Source organism: Nesoenas mayeri, assembly GCF_963082525.1.
Source record: "Nesoenas mayeri genome assembly, chromosome: 4".
NCBI lineage: Eukaryota > Metazoa > Chordata > Aves > Columbiformes > Columbidae > Nesoenas > Nesoenas mayeri.
Window position 1 is genome coordinate 59,321,034 of NC_137540.1, and position 18,577 is coordinate 59,339,610.

At 39.3% G+C, this 18,577-nt stretch overlaps 1 protein-coding gene and 1 pseudogene across 2 annotated transcripts in view; one reads left to right on the forward strand and one right to left on the reverse strand.

The window, feature by feature from the left end:
- Window positions 1-9,269, reverse strand: part of LOC308040053 (cytosolic beta-glucosidase-like) — a 35,204-nt pseudogene extending 25,935 nt beyond the window's left edge. Inside the window, exons 1-2 of the transcript in view lie at window positions 9,130-9,269; window positions 8,559-8,575 (exon numbers count right to left, since the gene is read on the reverse strand). The product of the transcript in view is annotated as a cytosolic beta-glucosidase-like (transcript). The remainder of the gene's footprint in view (window positions 1-8,558; window positions 8,576-9,129) is intronic.
- A 5,880-nt stretch (window positions 9,270-15,149) lies between these two features.
- ADGRA3 (adhesion G protein-coupled receptor A3) overlaps window positions 15,150-18,577 on the forward strand; it is a gene marked incomplete at both ends in the record, with an annotated part of 56,713 nt that continues 53,285 nt past the window's right edge. The window contains one exon of the mRNA XM_080343911.1: window positions 15,150-15,418. Within this exon, the coding sequence (XP_080200037.1) occupies window positions 15,150-15,418 (269 nt within the window). The remainder of the gene's footprint in view (window positions 15,419-18,577) is intronic.

Genomic DNA, 18,577 nt, shown 5'->3' on the forward strand with positions numbered 1-18,577 from the left:
TTTTTTTTCTTGTTTCATGAATAAATTAATTGTAATTTATGCAGCTTTGGCTCCCCATGCCTGCTGTCATGGCCTGAGGTCATCCTAACTTCCCATTTCTATTAGGATTTTCACTACCATTACTTTTTCACTGGAATTTTTTTATGATCTAGGATCATAAGGGGTGACATACTGGACTAGATTCAGTGCATTCACCCGTGTGAGTATTCTGTAAGTGGCAACGATCAGCAAAGATGCTTCAGAAGGCAGACATACCCTCAGTGAGCAAATGAACCCTCTCTCAGTCTAAACTAATGGTTGGAGAATGCTTAGGCCCTGTGTACCTAAGCTGAAAATTGTATGTAATTAAGTCTGTTCACTCTATGCAACATTAGACAAAGTCAGTAACTGAACAAGAAGCCACTTTATGGAAACAGGGAATCTCAACGGCAAGTCAGGAGTGATGCTCTTTGTTCTGGCAGCAAATTTATGCTACAATAAAGGCTGTGATTAGCTCTGTGCATTTACAGAGGTTAGAGTTTCAGCTAACTAGTTTAAGTGCTATTAGCAGTGTTATTGTGCTAGCAATTGTGCTTAGCAATCTACTAAATATTCACAGAAATATTTGGATGGCAAGCCTGAACTTACGCTGGTGCTGCCATGGCCATACAGCTGTCCATAGCTGTATTGTAGGTTGCCTCTGCTACAGCTGGTATCTGGGAGAGAGAGTTTTCTAGAGGTTTTTTGAGAGCAGCATAGACATTTTGAGAGCCTTCGAAATATGTCCCAAAAGGATCACATCATGGCTGTTAAAAACGCTTCCTTCCAGATTGTAAATGGCAATTAGATTGACTATATTAAATGAAACTGAGATAATATGTATCGTACTATTTCCCTTGGCTAAATATCATTCAGTAATACAATTTGGACTGTTTAAAACTTCCCTGTTCCTGCCATCTAGTCTTACTCAGATATTGTCTTTCATTCTTGTTTTAGACGACTGTGTAGTATACAACTGTATGGTACTCTATGCTATATCTCAAAAGAAGCTGTATCTCTTTGATGGACAAATTGTTGGTAGAGATTTGTGGGAGGTATGTTTTTGAAAATAAATTATGCTAATAATTCACTTAAAAATTTTCCAAGTTCTGGATTTTCTGTTTCACATCGTAGACCAGCACTTGGAGAACAGTAATTAAGAGCAACAAGCATTCGAGCCTGAAATTTCATATACTGCTGTAATTCAAATTTCTTCACCTTTAGGTTTTCACACAACTCTCATCTCCATATGCAGTGGTTTTGTGGGGTTTTTTGTTTGGTTGGTTTGGAGTGATTTTGTTTTGGTTTTGTTTTCATTTTTTGGTTTTGTTTGCTTGTTGTGTTTGTTTTGTTTTGTTTTGTTTTGGGTTTTTGTGGTTTTTTCTGTTTTGTTATTGTTTTGTTTTGTTTTTTAGGCATTCAGAAAGGACAAAAGTATAATTATCTTAAAATTTGATAACTTGATTTATACACTCACTTACATTCATGTGCCCAAATGCATCTATCTAGGATAGATCTGAAAAATACTTTAAAACTCTTTAAGAACTATTTATCTGTGCATTTGTACATACATGTTTATATTACAGATTTTCAATTAAAAAGAAAAAAATTACCATTCTATATCTTCTAGGAAACATTCTTAAAAATGTATTTCGAGCTATAAGCTCTGACCACACCTCCCTAAAACAGATGCCGTAGGGCTCTTTTTAGTGAAAGTGTTGTTACTAATAAATCTGCTTAGGTATGCTGTAACAAATGGGTTTAGTTCTAGGGTAGAAAGTTAAGTATTTAAAACTATTATAACTTATAAGGAAGAGTGGTAAACTTTAGAGACCGTGTAACCCTTTGTACTCTTCAATGTGTTTGTGGCTTCAAAACACCAGTCAGTGCCTCACACAGGCTGGCAATCAGGAATGTTAAAACTGGGACATTGGATGAGGTGCACCCTTCCTAGCAACTTTTGCAAAAACTGTCTGCCACATGAATTCCTTGGGAAGTGGTACTGGTGCGTGTGGGCTTCCTAAGTGGCAAAGTAATCAAAAATTGTGGTAGCCTCTGAATTGGAAGTTGATGTTTTACAATGCCCTTACTGCCTGGGGAGACATATCTTCTGTTTTGACACTGCAGCATCAACTCCAGCCATGTGGGTCTCCAGTAACAGCAGCTCCACCGTCACTCTTGTTTGCTGTCTAGTCCGCTCATCATAAACAAAGTTTCACCTTTATAATTTGCCTGTATCCTTTATTTTGTTATCAGCGAGCAGTATTTGCTTTCTAATACATATTTGTATTTGTAGGCTACTAAAGCTTACTTTCATTCTTTTCTATGAAGTGAACATCCCTACCTAGAAACTGAGTTATAACAGAAAAATCCTAAATCCACTCACTTCTATTATATCTCTTGAACTCTTAAATTTATCTTAAGACAATATTGTGATTGTACTAGCATGCACATTTGAAGTAACATACATTACGGAGAACAGTTACCTCATTCTTTGCATCTCTAGATGTGATACTTCCATTGAAAAAAACTCAATGCAGCATTTTTCTATTATTTTAAATATAAGCTCCAAATCTATCTAATGATATTTTATGATTGCCCTTTTTAAAATTAATTATTCAAGCCATGTGGTACTTGGCTGAAATTAGAAGGCACATTTCTTATGAGTGCAAAGCCATTCGTCGTGAAGTCAGAATCAATTTTGCATTTATTTCAACTTTCATGTGATTTGGACTGTATCAAGGGTACAGAAATGACTGTGGCAAAAGTGTTACTGACTAGGATTTTGTCGTCTATATCTTACTGGTTCTACTCATTATACTTTAAAATAAACATTACTGCAGTCTGTATGGGCAGACAAAATCAACTGTTTAACAATTAACGGTATTTGTTTTTTCTTGTGTAAAGCACTGTTAATTGCATCTGCTTATTCTCTGGGCTCTGCATTTCAATTTTTTCTGTAACTGATGTCTCCTTTCAACACTATGTTTTTATCTAATATCTGAAGTACATTTCTTGGTTTACTGACAGATTTTATTAACTCTCTGTTCAGGTGTGTGCTGCCCTTCTTACTTGGGAAGGTTGTCTCATAAGAATCTGCAAAAGTAACTTTCATAATCCTCCTTTAAGACTTCTAAAAAATGTTCCTTTCCTCTAATAGCTATGAAAATTCTTGACAATAATGAGGCAGCTGCTGTTCTTGCTGGAATTGCTGTTTATAAGGCTTACAAAAAATTTCATTAATATCTTGGGCTCTCATGTCTCTGTCAGCTGTTGTCTCTTGTCACATCAGCTTTAGGGACAATAAAATGTTTTTGTTCTGTATTATTAAAATCCAAAATGTTCTTTCAGGTGTCAAAATGCATAGGTGGCTATAACTGCCAATAGCATGTCTATTTGCTGTGGTTAAAAAAAAAAACAACAAAAACCACCCAAAACAAAAAAACACCAAACAAAACAGATAATAATAAGAATCTTTTTTAGCTTCTATAAATAAAACAGAGCAAAAGTTCCCAGAGACATGTGATGCCACTAGACATCTTTTCTCACTCAGTCACAACAAAAAGGCATAAACAATTCATGAATCGTGCGATTTTTAGATGAATGGACAGAAATACCAGTCAACAGAAGCAACGTCAATAAATAAATTTGAGATAATCCTGCTGTAATCAAAGCTCTATTTAGATACGCTTTGGAGTATTTAATACATCTAAATAAAGAAACTCAGCTGTGTAGCAGAAAAACTATGCTGATGTAAGCTATTCTGGTGCTGGCAGAGAACCAAAATGGCTGTCATTTTTGCTGGTGTGCTCGATTTCTTTATTTAGGTGTTTCTTACACTAGATGCTGTTTCATGGGGATTTTTTTTTTTGCCTTTTAAAAAACAGCAAACAAAGCTTCTTCACATCTAAATTAAGCTATGTAAGATCATCTAAAGTGGTTTTGACCTCCTCCCAGCTTCCAGTTCAACTGTTCATGAAGTTTCTGTGTGTTTGATTTACTCACCTGCATATTAATTTTATACTGTTTTCACCTAATCCAACTTTAGCTTCTGTCTGAGAATGCCATGTGCAACCAGCATCAGTGCTCTACTAATATTAAGAAATTTTGGGTCCATCACTTTTTCTTTACACATTCATTATTCCATCAAAGAAACTAATTAGCTTGGTTTCACCTGATTTGTGCTTTTTACAAATGTGTTACTGATTTATCACTGCATTTTCTTCAAGTTGTTTACATACTGATTGCTCTTGCTTTACTAATTGTTCTAGCTATTTGTCAGGTATTTAAGTTAAATTCAGTGCCTGATAATTCTTCATCTTTCCTCAACCCTCACTTACTCTCTTCTTTGAAATTGTAATATAATTTTAGCTTCCCTTCGGTTTCCAGAGGTAAAGAAATGGACATGGATATTAAAATAAGCATGAAACAATAACACTTGACTAATGAAATCTAGTTTGATCAACAAATGACTTTAGTGGGCACATGAGAAAGTTCTGCTTAAATTGGACTAGGGAAGTGGCATCCATCTTTGACTCACAACACCATACCCTCTCCTGTTGCCTATACTTCTTGTTTTCCATGTTTATTTCTTCAAGGAGAGAGGGACAGTGAAGTAAAATGTTGGCACTGTAGTTTGCTTAGTATTTTTGGATCATGAATCAGCTGAGATCAAAGATAACTGCTCCAGCCAAACTAGAACTGGGGCTACAATGTCAGTGTTATGGCAGTACAGTAAGAAACAGATGGCAAGAGCCACAAATAATGTAATCTCTGGCTTTACATAAGAAACAAACATTGAGTGCTATTGAAACAAATAAAATGGGCACTATTTGAAAAGCATATAGAAACATAAAATATCTGGTTCTTAAGTAGCTGAGGACTAACCCACAAAGACATTTATTACTTAAATCTCATCAGCTTCTTGGATCTTGACCTTAAAAAAAAGGTCAGCCACAAACAGCTAAACAATATAAAGGGTAATGTATCTGTCTATACTATTTCTTTGGCTATCCCAATTTAACTCTTTTCAAATACTACCTATTTTCTCAGACTGGACAAGATTATGAGGCTTGTGCTCTTATATGTCAGTGACTGCCATCAGTTCCCTCAATATTCGGCTTTCACGGGAGAGAGAGCACTGGATGACCAAGACCCTAGAAAGAGCTGTGGAAGATTCCTCACCAATACTATATTATTTCTGCAGCAAATAGAGACCCAAATTCTAATAATATTCTATGCATTAAATGTGATGATAGAGATGCTCAATGCTTGCCTGTGCTTCAGGAACTTCCTTTTAAGAGCAACTTTGTGCCACTCATCTGATGTGGCCTCCATCCTGTTCTGTGACTTTGCCTGCCAGTGACAGTTAGGTAGATGACACATCTGGCATGTAGTGATATAGAGTGGGAGAAAATCTACAACACGGCTTTGGAAACTTATAGAAACACAGCCCAGCTGGAAGATGCTGCAAAATAGGAACTACTGGGCAAACCTGACAGGTCTGCACAAGAGCAGAGAAAATGCAGTTGAAAACTACATCTTTCATATTTGGAAGTTTCGTGTCTTATAAAAGTAACATATTTTATTTTGTCTCTTTGCTGTGCCATGGAGAATGCCACACAACATCTATAAAGGATACTATTTTTTTTTTCAGTTCTCAAGTAGCTTGTGGCTGAGACTCCAAGGAGAGTCTGCTAAGCATCTCTCTTACTCAGATGTTCAGTTTAATGTCCTGTAAAGCTGAATGCATTCCAGAGAACAGAAGCAGTACTGGTGTTGTGCCAGTATTCAAAGCCGAATGACTTTTGTGAATTTTTAATCTGAAAAAGTGTAGAAAAAGTCAACACAGGACTGCATGGGTCAACAGGGAAAAATTCTAAATTAATATATATCACTTTTTTTTCAAGTACACCTCTTAAATATATTTGAACTCATTCTTTCTTGACACAAAGTTTGAATGCTTGAGGTAACTTCATAGATAAGATTTTTCTGAGTGCTATAACAGCATACCAAACAGCATTCTGGTTTTAAAGAAGTCAGTGCTACATGTTAACAATAGCACACAGTTCTTCTAGGTTAAGCCTTCAGTAAATAATACATTTAAAGATTCCTTATACTGAGTTGTTTCTAGTGTGTCTCATGAGAGACTCAGTTCTGGTACCATCCAACATTTTCATTTCAATTCTGGAAATAAATAATGCCACATGAGAGTGATGGATAATACGTATGGGGTAATAAGACCGATCCCATAGGGTTGTAGCATGGCAACTTGCATGGAACTTGTACAGAACTGGGTAAGGCCCCGAGCGACCTGAGCTAACATGGAAGTTGGCCCTGCTCAGAACTGGAACTGAACCAGATGATGTAAAGGGGTTCCTTCCAATCTAAATTACTCTCTGATTCTAATTTGAAAATTGCAGGTTTCTGTGGGAATGGTTTTGGGGAAAAGAGCCAAAACACTGTTCTGCTGTACTCATGATTTGGATGTCAGATGTTTTTATAGCATCGATATCATAGGTCTATCAGTAGAACATCAAAAGTTTGATTTAAGAAACATGGAATCTTTCATGCAAAGCTAACATGCAATGCTTGGAGCAGCCTGCTATACTGTTTGTATTTAAAAATTTATAGGCATCTTCATCTTGCCACATCTGCAGATATATCTACTCATGGTATCTAGACAGAACAAAGAACTCAAGGTGCATCTACAAAGTAACTGACTGTTCAGTGGGCTCCTGAACACTAATTCTCAATGTGCAGTAGCAGAAAAAAAAAACACGATAATTGGAAATAATTATAAGCTAAATACATATACATATATAAAAACAAAGAAGTTATATGGCATTGATGAGACTAGTATTGGCATACTGTATACAGTTTTGGTGACTGCATTTTTTAGGGTGTTGAGAAACTGAAGAGAGTGAAGAAAAGATCCACAGAGTGCTGGGAAGACTTCTGTAAGACAGAGGTTGTCTGGTTCTAAAAAAGACTAAGAGGTGCTATGAATAGGATGTACCGATACAATAATGAGAACTAGATACAGGGTTCTGAATAATGTCTTAATACTAGCTTTAAAAAATAGCATAACTGAAGGCAGAGAAGTCCAAACTGGTATGTTTACTTTCAAAACTGAAGGTAAACAGTCATTGGGAATAGATTACTAAAAGAAGCAATGGAGTCTCTAGCTCTGGATGTTCTCAGAAATATCTTTCTAGAGGGCCTGAATCACATACAATTTACTGAAGTCAATATGGGATTTTGATGGCTTCTTCTAGTATATGTTAGACTATAATATTCAACAGTTTCTTCTGGCATTAATTTAAAGGAATTTTGTCCTCTTTTCCAAGGAAACATCTCAGTTCTCAGACAAAACACTCCAGTGCCAGTTATTGTTCACTGCTGCACAGTCTTCATCAAATAACTGAATCCAAGGTCTAAATACAGAATTTTTGCAGCTTCTCACCTTTGTTAAACAGAGGATTAAAAGGAATACAGTCACTTTTAGATCAATTTTGTGGCGATCCTGATCCATTTAAAGAAGAAATATATTTCAAAAATGTTTAGTCCTACATCCCTTCCTGAAAGTCAGTAGTTTGGTAAACTCAAAATATGCAAATCCCACAGCCAAATTTTGACTCACTCATTTTAACAAACTGCTGAATGTCACATTCTTCAGTCAAAAGAGATTACTTTTCCTAAACAAATATGTGATATTTTTTTATCTCCTGGTAACGCTAATTACACTGGGAGAAAATGGGAGAGAATCTTTAATATTGCAATTAGCTGAAATGCTCAGTAGAATGTGATCCACAGGTATTCAGAGCATCTAGTAACTACATTCTAAATGAAACAAATTTACTCTGTCTTTAACACTAATTTTAATGGAAAAATGTGAAACAAAGATCAGATCTGCTGGGAAAATAGGTAACCTTTTAAATTAATGCTCCCTAAGCCACAATTAATTTAGATTTAATAGGACAGTTAAGGTATGTTATTTGAATACTGATTATCAAACATTCACCAAGGCTTAAGAGTTATGTAATAGATTCATAACTGTGAAATTGATATGGACCTATTGCATAGCCATAATATCCTGCAAATATGTTCTAGTATGTAGTTGCTATTTGTTTAATATATAATAACTGTTCAATGAAGTCTAAATTAAATACTTAAATCTCAATTGAAAAAATGTCTGGGAAGTATAAAACACAATATGGAATATGTTTACCATGCTGTGTTTACTGAGATAAAATCACATTGTTTTGAAAACAACAAAAAAGTGAATAGTCTGTGGGGCCTGCTTGAATAAAGTTTTCCCTGGATAGTTTCACTGTCGAAACTCCCATGAAAGTGCCTAAATGTCAGGATGATTAAGTACCCAACAAGCAGGATTCAGAAATTTTGCTGATGTTGACACCAAAATGCATTGTTTTCCCCATTTCCTTCTGCCTCAAGAAGCAAACCTATAATGATGTATTAATTGCTGTTTATTATTATGCTTCCTATTGCTTCATTTTTTATGGCTTGTGCTTGCTTACCAGCAGTAAAAGTAATCCTGTGGATAAAATGTACTGCGAGAAAAGACCACTGCAAGTCTTACTGCAGATTTCTTGGCCTGTGTTTTTATTGAGTGATTGAGGGTGCCACAAAAACCAGTTCTCTAATGACAGGAGCACTGGCTCTGCAACCAGACAGACATGCTGTAACCTGCTGCTGTGGCTCCACCTGCTGAAAGGTATGGGTCTGATTTCGGACAGAGTGCCACTGGAACACACATAATTTCTCCTGTGCACTTACTGCTGTTTTTGCATCTCTGCATGGTACTGGCCATGCCATGTGCGTTTATGCCAAATAGGGTGTAGATGCATCTTGGTTAATTGACAGCAAGGACCCCAGCCTCTGTCTCAAGGGCAACATGTTACTTCTTGTCATCAATGTGTCTGTAACTCCCACTCCACTGGCTGGCTGTGGGTATACCTCTGAGCACAGATGTGCTTCTTATCATCCTCTCTTTTTGCTTTTTTGACTATTGTTGAGGCCTGGCTCAGTCCTGTAGGATATTGTTTGAGCTATAGTCCCATGTCAGAGTGGGACTCAGCTGCCACTTGCCTCTGGCCAGGGTAGCTGTTTTGTTGTATTTTAACTATTGCATTAGTCTTGTCATTTCCATTTTTTCCTTCTGAATTTTCTGCCTGAGTTCGAGGTTCTGTGCAGGGAAGAGAAAGAGAATCTCTTGCTTCAGGCGCCATTACGCAGCCAATAAAATTGGGACTTTTCTAGAGTTAATGTTCCGTAAAATCTAAGGTGATAAGATTTGGGAGTGAAGGGAATTCTTCAAAGTATTCATGTTATGGAAGTTTAACTTCTGAACCATTTGAATTGCTTAAGCATCAGACAGCTTTTCTTTCATATCCATTGTTCACACAACAGTGCAAATCCTCATCTATCTAGCTAGCTGTAATCACTACCATCTTGGAATACCATCTTCTTTTTAGCCATAAGCACTGATGTGTTAGTAATGAAGTAGATCAGGTTCTGTTTTACCTACGAATTTTTCCCCACAGCTCTGTGTGTTTGGATCTGACTTACACTATAACATCTATTATTTATCAAAGTGTAACAAGGAATAGAAGAGAAACTATTTTGTTTCTATTTTTATTAGTAGATTATTGCTTGGAAGCCTGTAAGATTATTAATGCTAAGTAATGCATCTGACAACAACCATTTCAGAAGGGACTAAAATGACAGTTACATATTTTAACAAAATTTTTAATGCAAGGTTTTATTAATACTACATTTACTCCTTCCTTATTTTGCTGAAAATCCACATCGGATACGAAGAAAGCAATGAGATTTCAAAATTACGTGACACAATTATTTGGAGGCCAAATACTGAAAAAGTTGTGATGGGATCGCATGTCAAAAAGAAACCTTGCACAACATGTTTCACACATTTTTGAGCTGAGTACATAGTTTTCTAAAATTTAGTGATGAGACTGTATTTCAAAGTCAATGTTCCATCTGCAATTAGAGACTAGAACAGCAGAAGAGGGTGAGATCCCTGTACGAGTCTGCTGAATCCACACGGTGTGGGTTTTTTTTCCACGCCTTCACTCAAGGCAAGGAAAATAATGAAAATCAAGCATGAAAATCTTCAGAGCCTGACTGTTCTTTCTGCAGAAGTGCATTTGGTGATATTTCAAGTTTTAATATACTAAACTTCAGTGTCTAATTCTAGCTTGATTTGGGATTTATTGATAACCAAAACCAGAGACTTCTAAATAAATAGCTTTGAGAGCATTCTCCTTTTAAGCATTTCCAAAAATCTTTCCATAAGAAGTATACAAACTAAGCCAACTAATGCTTGGTGTTCTGCCAAAACATTTGAAATATGTCTACCTAAAGGAACAGCCAGGTAAAGGGAAATAGTGTTTCTCCTCAGATTCCCAGCTGAGTCTAAAAACTGTATTTCCCCCAATTATGCTGCTGACATAGAAGATTCCTGATGCGTGACTGTAGTGAACTGGTGAGAGGGGCTCACAGAAAATACCTCTGTGTCTGAGAATAAATGGAGGATGTCCAACATGACAAACATCAGCTACACATCTGGGAATATCTGTGTTTGTCACAAGAAACAGCAGAGCTTGGGGTAACTCACATTGTCTGACAGGGGTAGGGATATAATACTACACTCTGTGGCTGTGTAAGAAGGAGTTATTGTAGAAAGGTGACTGTGCCTGCTTGGATTTAGTGGTTACCAACAGCAAGCCAGCATGTGCCAGCAGTTATCATCACCTCCCTGTACTTGGAATAGCAAATAACCACAGTATTGCAGACATAGCTGAGGGCAACCAAATGCTTCCTCTTCCTTGACAATTCCTGTAGCAAATAAAACATAACTGATAATGTCAAAATCCATTAAGGGGAAGAGACGAAATGCGGTAGGTGGAAGACTCTGTGGCAGTGAGAAGAAAAAGGAGAAGATATGAGAGCAGTGGCAGCATGGGAGTCCCTTGAGAGGAGAATTAGGGAGAAATCATTTCAGTGGAGGTGATGATAGCCCAGAAAAATGTCCAGGGATGTGAAACTTGAACTGATGAAAGCAAAGGACAAGAGAAAGCAAAGAAAATCAGAATGAAAAATAGGCAAAAATCACTTAAAAGCTCCTATTTATGTCTCTATCCTGAGGACTTATGAAGGATTTGAAGTGCTGCCAAAGCTACCTTTGTTTACACATAAACACTGATAAGAATTCCTTTGCCCTCCTCTGTTTCCCACACCCTTCTTCTTAATATCTTGGATACAAGTAATGAGTAGACTAGAAAGAAGAGAGGAAAAATTAATTTTCAAAATGGAATGGTACTAGTGGCAAATTTTATGAAGGGAAAAAACAGAAAGAGACAAAGTATGCTTATTCGAAATCTAGAAGCAAAGCACATTTGACAAAGTTCAAGTTACATGCCTCACTTCAAGCTGAGCATTACCAGCACCAACAAGATTACTGACACTGACAGAAAATAAAGGAATTGAGAGAAAGAAAGTTTGGGTTTTTCAATTCAGAAAAATACAAAAATTGCAAAGAGAAAACATTTTAGAGCAGCTGCTACCCCAGTTATAGTCAGTAAGTTTAGGGAACAGCTTGCATCCTTTTTTGCAGCTATATCAGCTACTATAATAAAAGATATTTTCTTCCTTTACAAATCTTTTCTTTCTTGAAGTTATATGCGGTGGCTTGCTTTGCTGCCTAGCTGGGGGCTTTCACTCTCTTCACTTGTGTCCTCTCCTTCCTCCAGGTCTGGTACACTTTTAACCCTTTCCTGAGTTGATTCAACTCAATAACCTGGCAGAAAGCTAAACTCAAAAAAGGATTAACTTAGTTGTTGAGTTTAATCAGTTTATCGAACAGTCATATGACTACTATAGGTAGAGCAAGAGTGATTGCATATAACCTAAAGGTAGAGCAGTTATTGGAAAGCTGGGAGTAACACGACTTTCTAGTTTTTGAAGCAGCCATACAATGTAACTTTATCCTCATCTCTTTAGACCACCACAACTACAATAAGGTATATCACAGTTAAAAAACAAATAAATGAAAACACAACTTCTCCCCTAAAAAAAACAACCAACAACAGAAAACACACATGAAATTTGTTAAGTGACCCATGTGGGACATCTGTTTTGGATTAAGAGCTTTCTTGAGTCAATGTAAGAAAATATATTTTCAAATCTTTGTCACAGAATGGAAGTTGCAGTAATTTGCATGAAAGAAGAAAGATGAGGGTAAAAGCATAAGCCTTCAAGAAGAACCTCTTGCTTGAAGCCTTTTAAGCCTTTTGAAAACAGGTGAGAAACCATATGTCCTGGAATTAGATTCACGGCAGAAACAAACTAAGAGAATATAAGTCAACAGAGAGCAACACTTCAAGGTTTCAATAGTAGCAGTTTAAACAGAAACATCATTTAAAATTGTAGGAGCTTTGCAACTGGGATCCATAGTTAGAGATCTCAGTATGGCTGATCTCAGTGGAGTGGACAGAACAGAGCGGAGAGTTCAGAAACATCAAGGGCAAGTGACACACTTGAATCCACAAATTAGAAGGAAAGGAATTGGACATGACACTAAGATGAAAAGCAGTGGAAAGAAATTTGTCACTCCAGGATTATGGGAAAACTAGGAGTTAAGATGATCTGTGATTAGTGACCAAAAGCAACAGTTCACCACCTTGATCGTCATCTTTAGATCATGTGACCATGTGGATCATCTCATTGATACAACTGGAGAATAATGGAGTCAAATCATATGCGTTACCACATATGCAAGACAAGGGAGAGGAGCAAGCAGCTTCAGAAAAACATGGGACTGTTCCCTTCAGTAGCACTCAAGTGCAACCTTGATTAGCCATGATCAAACTGTAGTGATGCCAAGCCAAAATTCTCATGGGATCAGTGGTTTAAACTGGCATAAACTGGCTTCACTGCCAAAAGAGGCAGCTGTGTGTCCTGTCTCCATGTTGATCCTTAAACCAGTACAATTTTTTGTGTAGCTATGCAGTGAATTAGATCATGGTATTGACATAGCTGAAGGTTACAGGAAGAACTGTTTAACTCAGCACTACTTCTGAGGGAAAAAAAGTATCTTGGGCTGTGGTTTGATATAATTAATCCAGCTTTAAAACTCCTGGTGCCAGATCAAAAATTATGAAGCTCTATGACACAAAACACTGATCCAACACAAATGCACTTTGCTATTTCAATTTGTTTAAAATAAAACCCAAAATGGAGGAATTTACTTTACACTGGTTTTATGCTAATCAGGTCTCCTTTTACAGTTGTCACAAAAGCAGCATAGGAGAACAAGGGCATCATGAACTTTGTATTTTGTGTCCTGACCTAATTTAGCTCAATAGTGGCCTTGCATCTCACTCAGATCAGGTTAGTCCTGCTGTGTGACTCAGTGGCATGCAACCTAATGTTAAAGGACTTGTGTTCTCTTTGCTTTCTTATCAACAATTTCAGGTTCCATCTTCATTTGTAAGAGGCCATACAATTGAAAATCAGAAACACTATGGTGGGTATAGAGTATCTACAACATGCCCAGGTAATTGTGATGTTATTAGTGTAACCTTGTTGCATTTGCCCCAAATCACAGTTCCTATTGCTTGCCCGTATCTTTCACCAGGTTACATTTAGAACAGTCAGAACCTGAGTGTTCAACAATATTCAAGGACACTTTAGGTTAAAGTCTTTGTAGGATTCATATTGGCAGCTGTTATTGCCAATACCTAAAATTGCATTTCTCTGTAGCAAATGGTATTTTGCAGGGTGTTAGAGCTCTTCTGTAAGGATGGGCCATTGTGAGTTCTTGCTTAGGGACTAGAACTTCCTATGGGTTCTGCAAAGTCTTTCTTAAAATTCTTAAAATAGGTGCTGACAGATTTTGTAATTTGATTGCAAGTTAGGTAACAGTTATTATGCTCACACCTACTGGAGGCAAAGAATGTACTGAGAATTTCAGCTGTCATTGGCACAAAGGCATTGCTGGCTGCAGAGGAATGTGAGAACATGATCTATCTACACCCAGAAAAGCAGTCCCAAGAGTGTAATAAAATTACACGTTGTAGGTAGGTGTAGGTTGGGTTTTTTTTGTTTGTTTGAGTTTTTTGTTTGTTTGTTTGTTAACATTTGAGATGGGTGATATTGAAGTAACTTTTCCCACCCGTTGGCTCTTTGGCTGTGAAGTGGGAATAACAGTTACCTTATTTTACAGGGATGATTTGAGGACAAATGAATTACAAGCACAAGATACTTAGCATCAGAATACTAAAAACCATCTAGCACTTAGGCACGGGATTATCCCTTCTCCATGAGGCATGAATGGCAGCAGGTCCTCTTGCAAGATCAAGGACTTGGAGCTGGGGGCAGCAGGCAAGGGATGGAAGCAGAGAGGGAAACCACACCGCTCCACCCTGTTCCTGCGAGGGGGACAGGTCCCCTGTCAAAGGAGAGCCAAAGGGACTCTACAGAATGCTGGGGGACCCAACGACGCCAGCCACTGAGGGGCCTGGGCGAAGAGCTCCTGCTGGAGGAGGCCATGAAGAAGGAGCCGACGGCTGCGGGGAGAGGACCGGACCGCGGGCAGGCCCAACGCTACCGACGACTCGGCCAGGAGCTCCCCACAGGGCTAGCGCTTTTCCTCCTTGGAAGCGCTGGCCCCTCCGCCGGGCAGCAGCACCGCCCCGCCGCGGCCCCTCACCCGCGCAGGCGCTGTGGCCGCAGCCTCAACCGCGGCGCTTGCGCAGTGGGGCTGAGGCCCGGCGGGCGCGCTCGCAGCCGCGGGGCTCCGACACCGGCGGAAGGCGGCGCTGCTACTGCTGCGCGGAGCCCGCCGGCCCCGACACAAAGGCGAGGGCAGCTGTGACGGCCGCGGTTCTGCCCGCCCGCAGCCCACCGGCACCACATGGCGGTAGCGCTGCGGCCGCGCCTGGCGCCGCCCCCGCGGAGCTAGGCCAGGGCGAAGGGCGAGCCCCCTGCGCTCGCTCAGCTCCTGCCCGGCCCAGCCGACCCGGTCCGTCCCCGCCGTCTGCGGGAGGAGCGGAACGGAACGGAGCGGGGCCCTGCACAGCCCCGCCATGCTGCCCCCCGGCCGCAGAGCTCCCTGCCGCCCGCCGCGCCCCCGTCGCCCGGCGGGGCTCCTGCCCGCGCTCCTGCTCCTGACGGTGCTGGGGGGCGGCGGCGGCGGCGCCGTGCTGCCCCCGGGATGCAAGTACGACAGTCGCCCCAAGAGCGCCGGCAAAGCAGCGGCGGCCGGCGGACCGGTGGAGGTGAAGGTAGTTTGCAGCAACCTGGAGCTCGCTCAGGTCCTGCCTCCCGAGACGCTGCCCAACCGGACGGTCACCCTGTGAGTACCGTCCCCGGGTGGGAGGTGGGCGGCCTTGGTGCGACGTGGACGGGGTGGGGGGGTGACGGAAGGGAGCGGCGGCCTGAGGTAAAATGGGGTCAGCCGTGGGGGGGAGGGGGCGCGCGCGGTTGATCCCCCTCTGCTGCTGGGGAAAGCCCTTGGGACCGTGAGGGTTTTTTGGTTGTGCTTTTCGCGTTTTTCCTCAGTTTCCCAGGATGCTGATTTTAGGGGGTGGGGGAGCGTCCCGTTACTCACCGGCGAGCGGGGGGGCTGTGCGGGACGGTCCCACTCTGCGTACCCCCCACGCCTCCCGCCCCGCGGAGCGACGTCCCCGCACAGCCCTTGCTGCTGCTTCGCTTCTGGGACTGCTCTCCATCAAACCGTTCAGGAAAGCTTAGGTATTTCTTTATTAGAAGTAGTTGTGCTTTGTTTTTTAAACTTCTCTAAATGTACTTGTTTGTGTTGTGTTTTTTTTTTTTTTTTTCATTTACTTTAAATCTCAGGAGAAACTGGGCTTTGGAGTATCATGCTCTGAGGCAGTTTTAACAACTGAGCACTAACAGAGAGCATGAACTGCTCACTGTGTGATGTAGGGTAGGTGGGCCTGAAGTTTTGTGGTAGCGAACAGCAACTTATTCATTATGGCTCACAATAAAACCAGCCGAAGGGATTTATTTTGTTTCCTCTTTGGAAAAAAAGGTCAGTTTACTTCCACGTAGCAGTAGGCGTGCTGTTTTTATGTGGAGGTAATTCTAGCTCATCCATTTGAAAAACAAGTTTCAAACAGGATGTGCAACTTATTCCAAAGTAAGAAATATGTTGCTGTTTACTTAGTGTGCACATGCAAATAAAGGATTTGCATATGGTTTTTCTTCCTGAGACATTAACTGGTCAGTCTAGCAAAGAAGTTAATAGGGTGGTTTGGGTTGAAAGGGACCTTTAGAGATCACCAAGTCCAATCGCCTGGCCATGGGCAGGGATGTCAGCAGCACTGGATTTCATCAGTGGACAGGCCTAAAAGTGGAACCCTGTCCTTTAGAAAGCTGTAAAGTGCCTGTGGTATTGGTACTTAAGATATTTATATACTTAACTGGAAACCAAAGGTTTGAAAGATTTACCTATAGTCTGAGATTAAGCACAGGAGGTATATGGTTCTGTCAAGAGAACAACAATCTGACTGCTGCTTTTGTGAGCTTTGTCAGCACTGAAACACCAAGGAAGAGCTTCCTTCAGGAAGTACTAGTAAGGTGTGGATGCAGTCAGTGACAGATTCATGGATACGGAGCTATGAGAAAAGGGAACGCAAAAAAAAAAAGGAGATGATTAAGGATAAAGTAGTTGTTCTTGCTTGGCAATCTGTAAGGGTTCAGAGAACACTTCTAAATGACCTGTGAGAAGTAACCATAAATACTCATACATGAAGGTTCTGAAAAAGAAAAGAAAGCAAAAGGTAGAAGGTGACAGCTGTTTGATCAACAAATTCATTTTAGCCTTTGTGACCCTCAAAGGCTTTGCAGCTGATTATCTGTTAAAAATATAGCATTATGCATTAACATTTTGATAAAAGTAGATGTTAGTATGATTGATATGAAAAAGTTGACTGTGGGAGCCTTTTGGTTCAGAAAACTTGTAGTGACAGCTCTGCTGTGAAAGACAAGCAGGTATCAAACACAGTAGCCTGGCTGTGGGTGGACCTTTGCTCATAATTGCAGTGACAGAAGAATTTGGAAGAATGATTCATCTTTCATCTTGATTTTCATACTCCTTAATTATCTAGAGTGTATCTGGAGCATATCTACATATGCTAATTAGTTGCTTTCAGTTTTAACTGACCTTTGAAGTTCATGATAACTTCCAAAACATTTATTTTTCCTTTTTAAACTTTTAATAGACACAGCAGGAAACAATGTAATTTCTTTAATTGTTATTTGTAGCAAGTATCATAATGGTGTTGATACAATTAATATGAATGCACACTTTGAAATTTTACTTAAATATAAGACAAAGAGTTTTAAACCAATGCTCCTGCTTTTTCTCAGAGGATGGACACAATAGCTGTTGTGATTCAGGATCTTTTGTTGACTCTTAAAGGTGTGGCTTCTGTATCTCTTGAGTGTGTTGTTTAGTGTGTGGTGTTTTGGTTTGTTTTTTTTTTTGGTTACTGGATCTGTGTTAATCTGGTTAGAAAGTTTTGTTGATTTATGAGGTGTTTTGCCAAGTGCCATTTCACTAACATGTTGATGAGTAGTGGCTGGGTTAATCATTATCTAATCTTTTGCCAAAAATTACTTTTTCTTCCAAGCTGATGCTTAGAATTGCAGCATTTGGTGGATAGTGGAAAGTTGTCTGATTAGCGTCAAACTGCCCTGAGTTATCTTGAATCTTGATTCTTGTGGGATTCTTCTATTAAGATAAGTACTAGTTCTATTATAGCTTTTTGGATTAGTGGATCACTGCAGAGATAAGTAGCTGAAAATAGATCACTGTTGTGTAGATGAGCTACATTTTAATTCAGTTAATTTTATTTTATGTTGGCTCTTATTTTGCACAAACCGATTTTAAATAAGAGGAATTTGTAGTTTTACAAAACTTTTTGGTTCTTAAGTGACCTAGGAATGTCTCAAATTAAAAATTAAGTGATTGTATTCATTTTGGAAATCCTTATTCAGTCCTTATTGCTGATCTAACTCTTAGCCTTTGAGTACATCAGCTGCTTCATTTACAGTTGTGACTTTTTTTTTTTTTTTCCAGTGAAATATTTTTGAGCACAAAAGCATCTAAAAAGTGAGGAAGTAAGAGAAATAGTGGAAATTAGGATGAATGAGTAGCATCTGAAGATGCTGGCCAGGTTGTATCATTCTTGCACATCATTGTAGTTAGTGGTTAACAATGCTAATGATAAGTTGGACAAGGTCACTTTAATTTATGAAATGCCTTGGCTTTTGTTTGCCACAAAACATTTTGTTGTCCTTTTAATTTAGGTCAGTAGTAGAATCTTTAGTTACTCTTCAGAAAAAAAAACAAAAAACAAACAACCCACATCCTAACTTCTTTTCAATTGGTAAGAGATGAAGTAAGTTCGTTTCATGATTGAGGAAGGAAAACAAACATTGAAAGAGGACTGTTAAACTATAGAGAGATGTCTGTGGGAGAATAAGT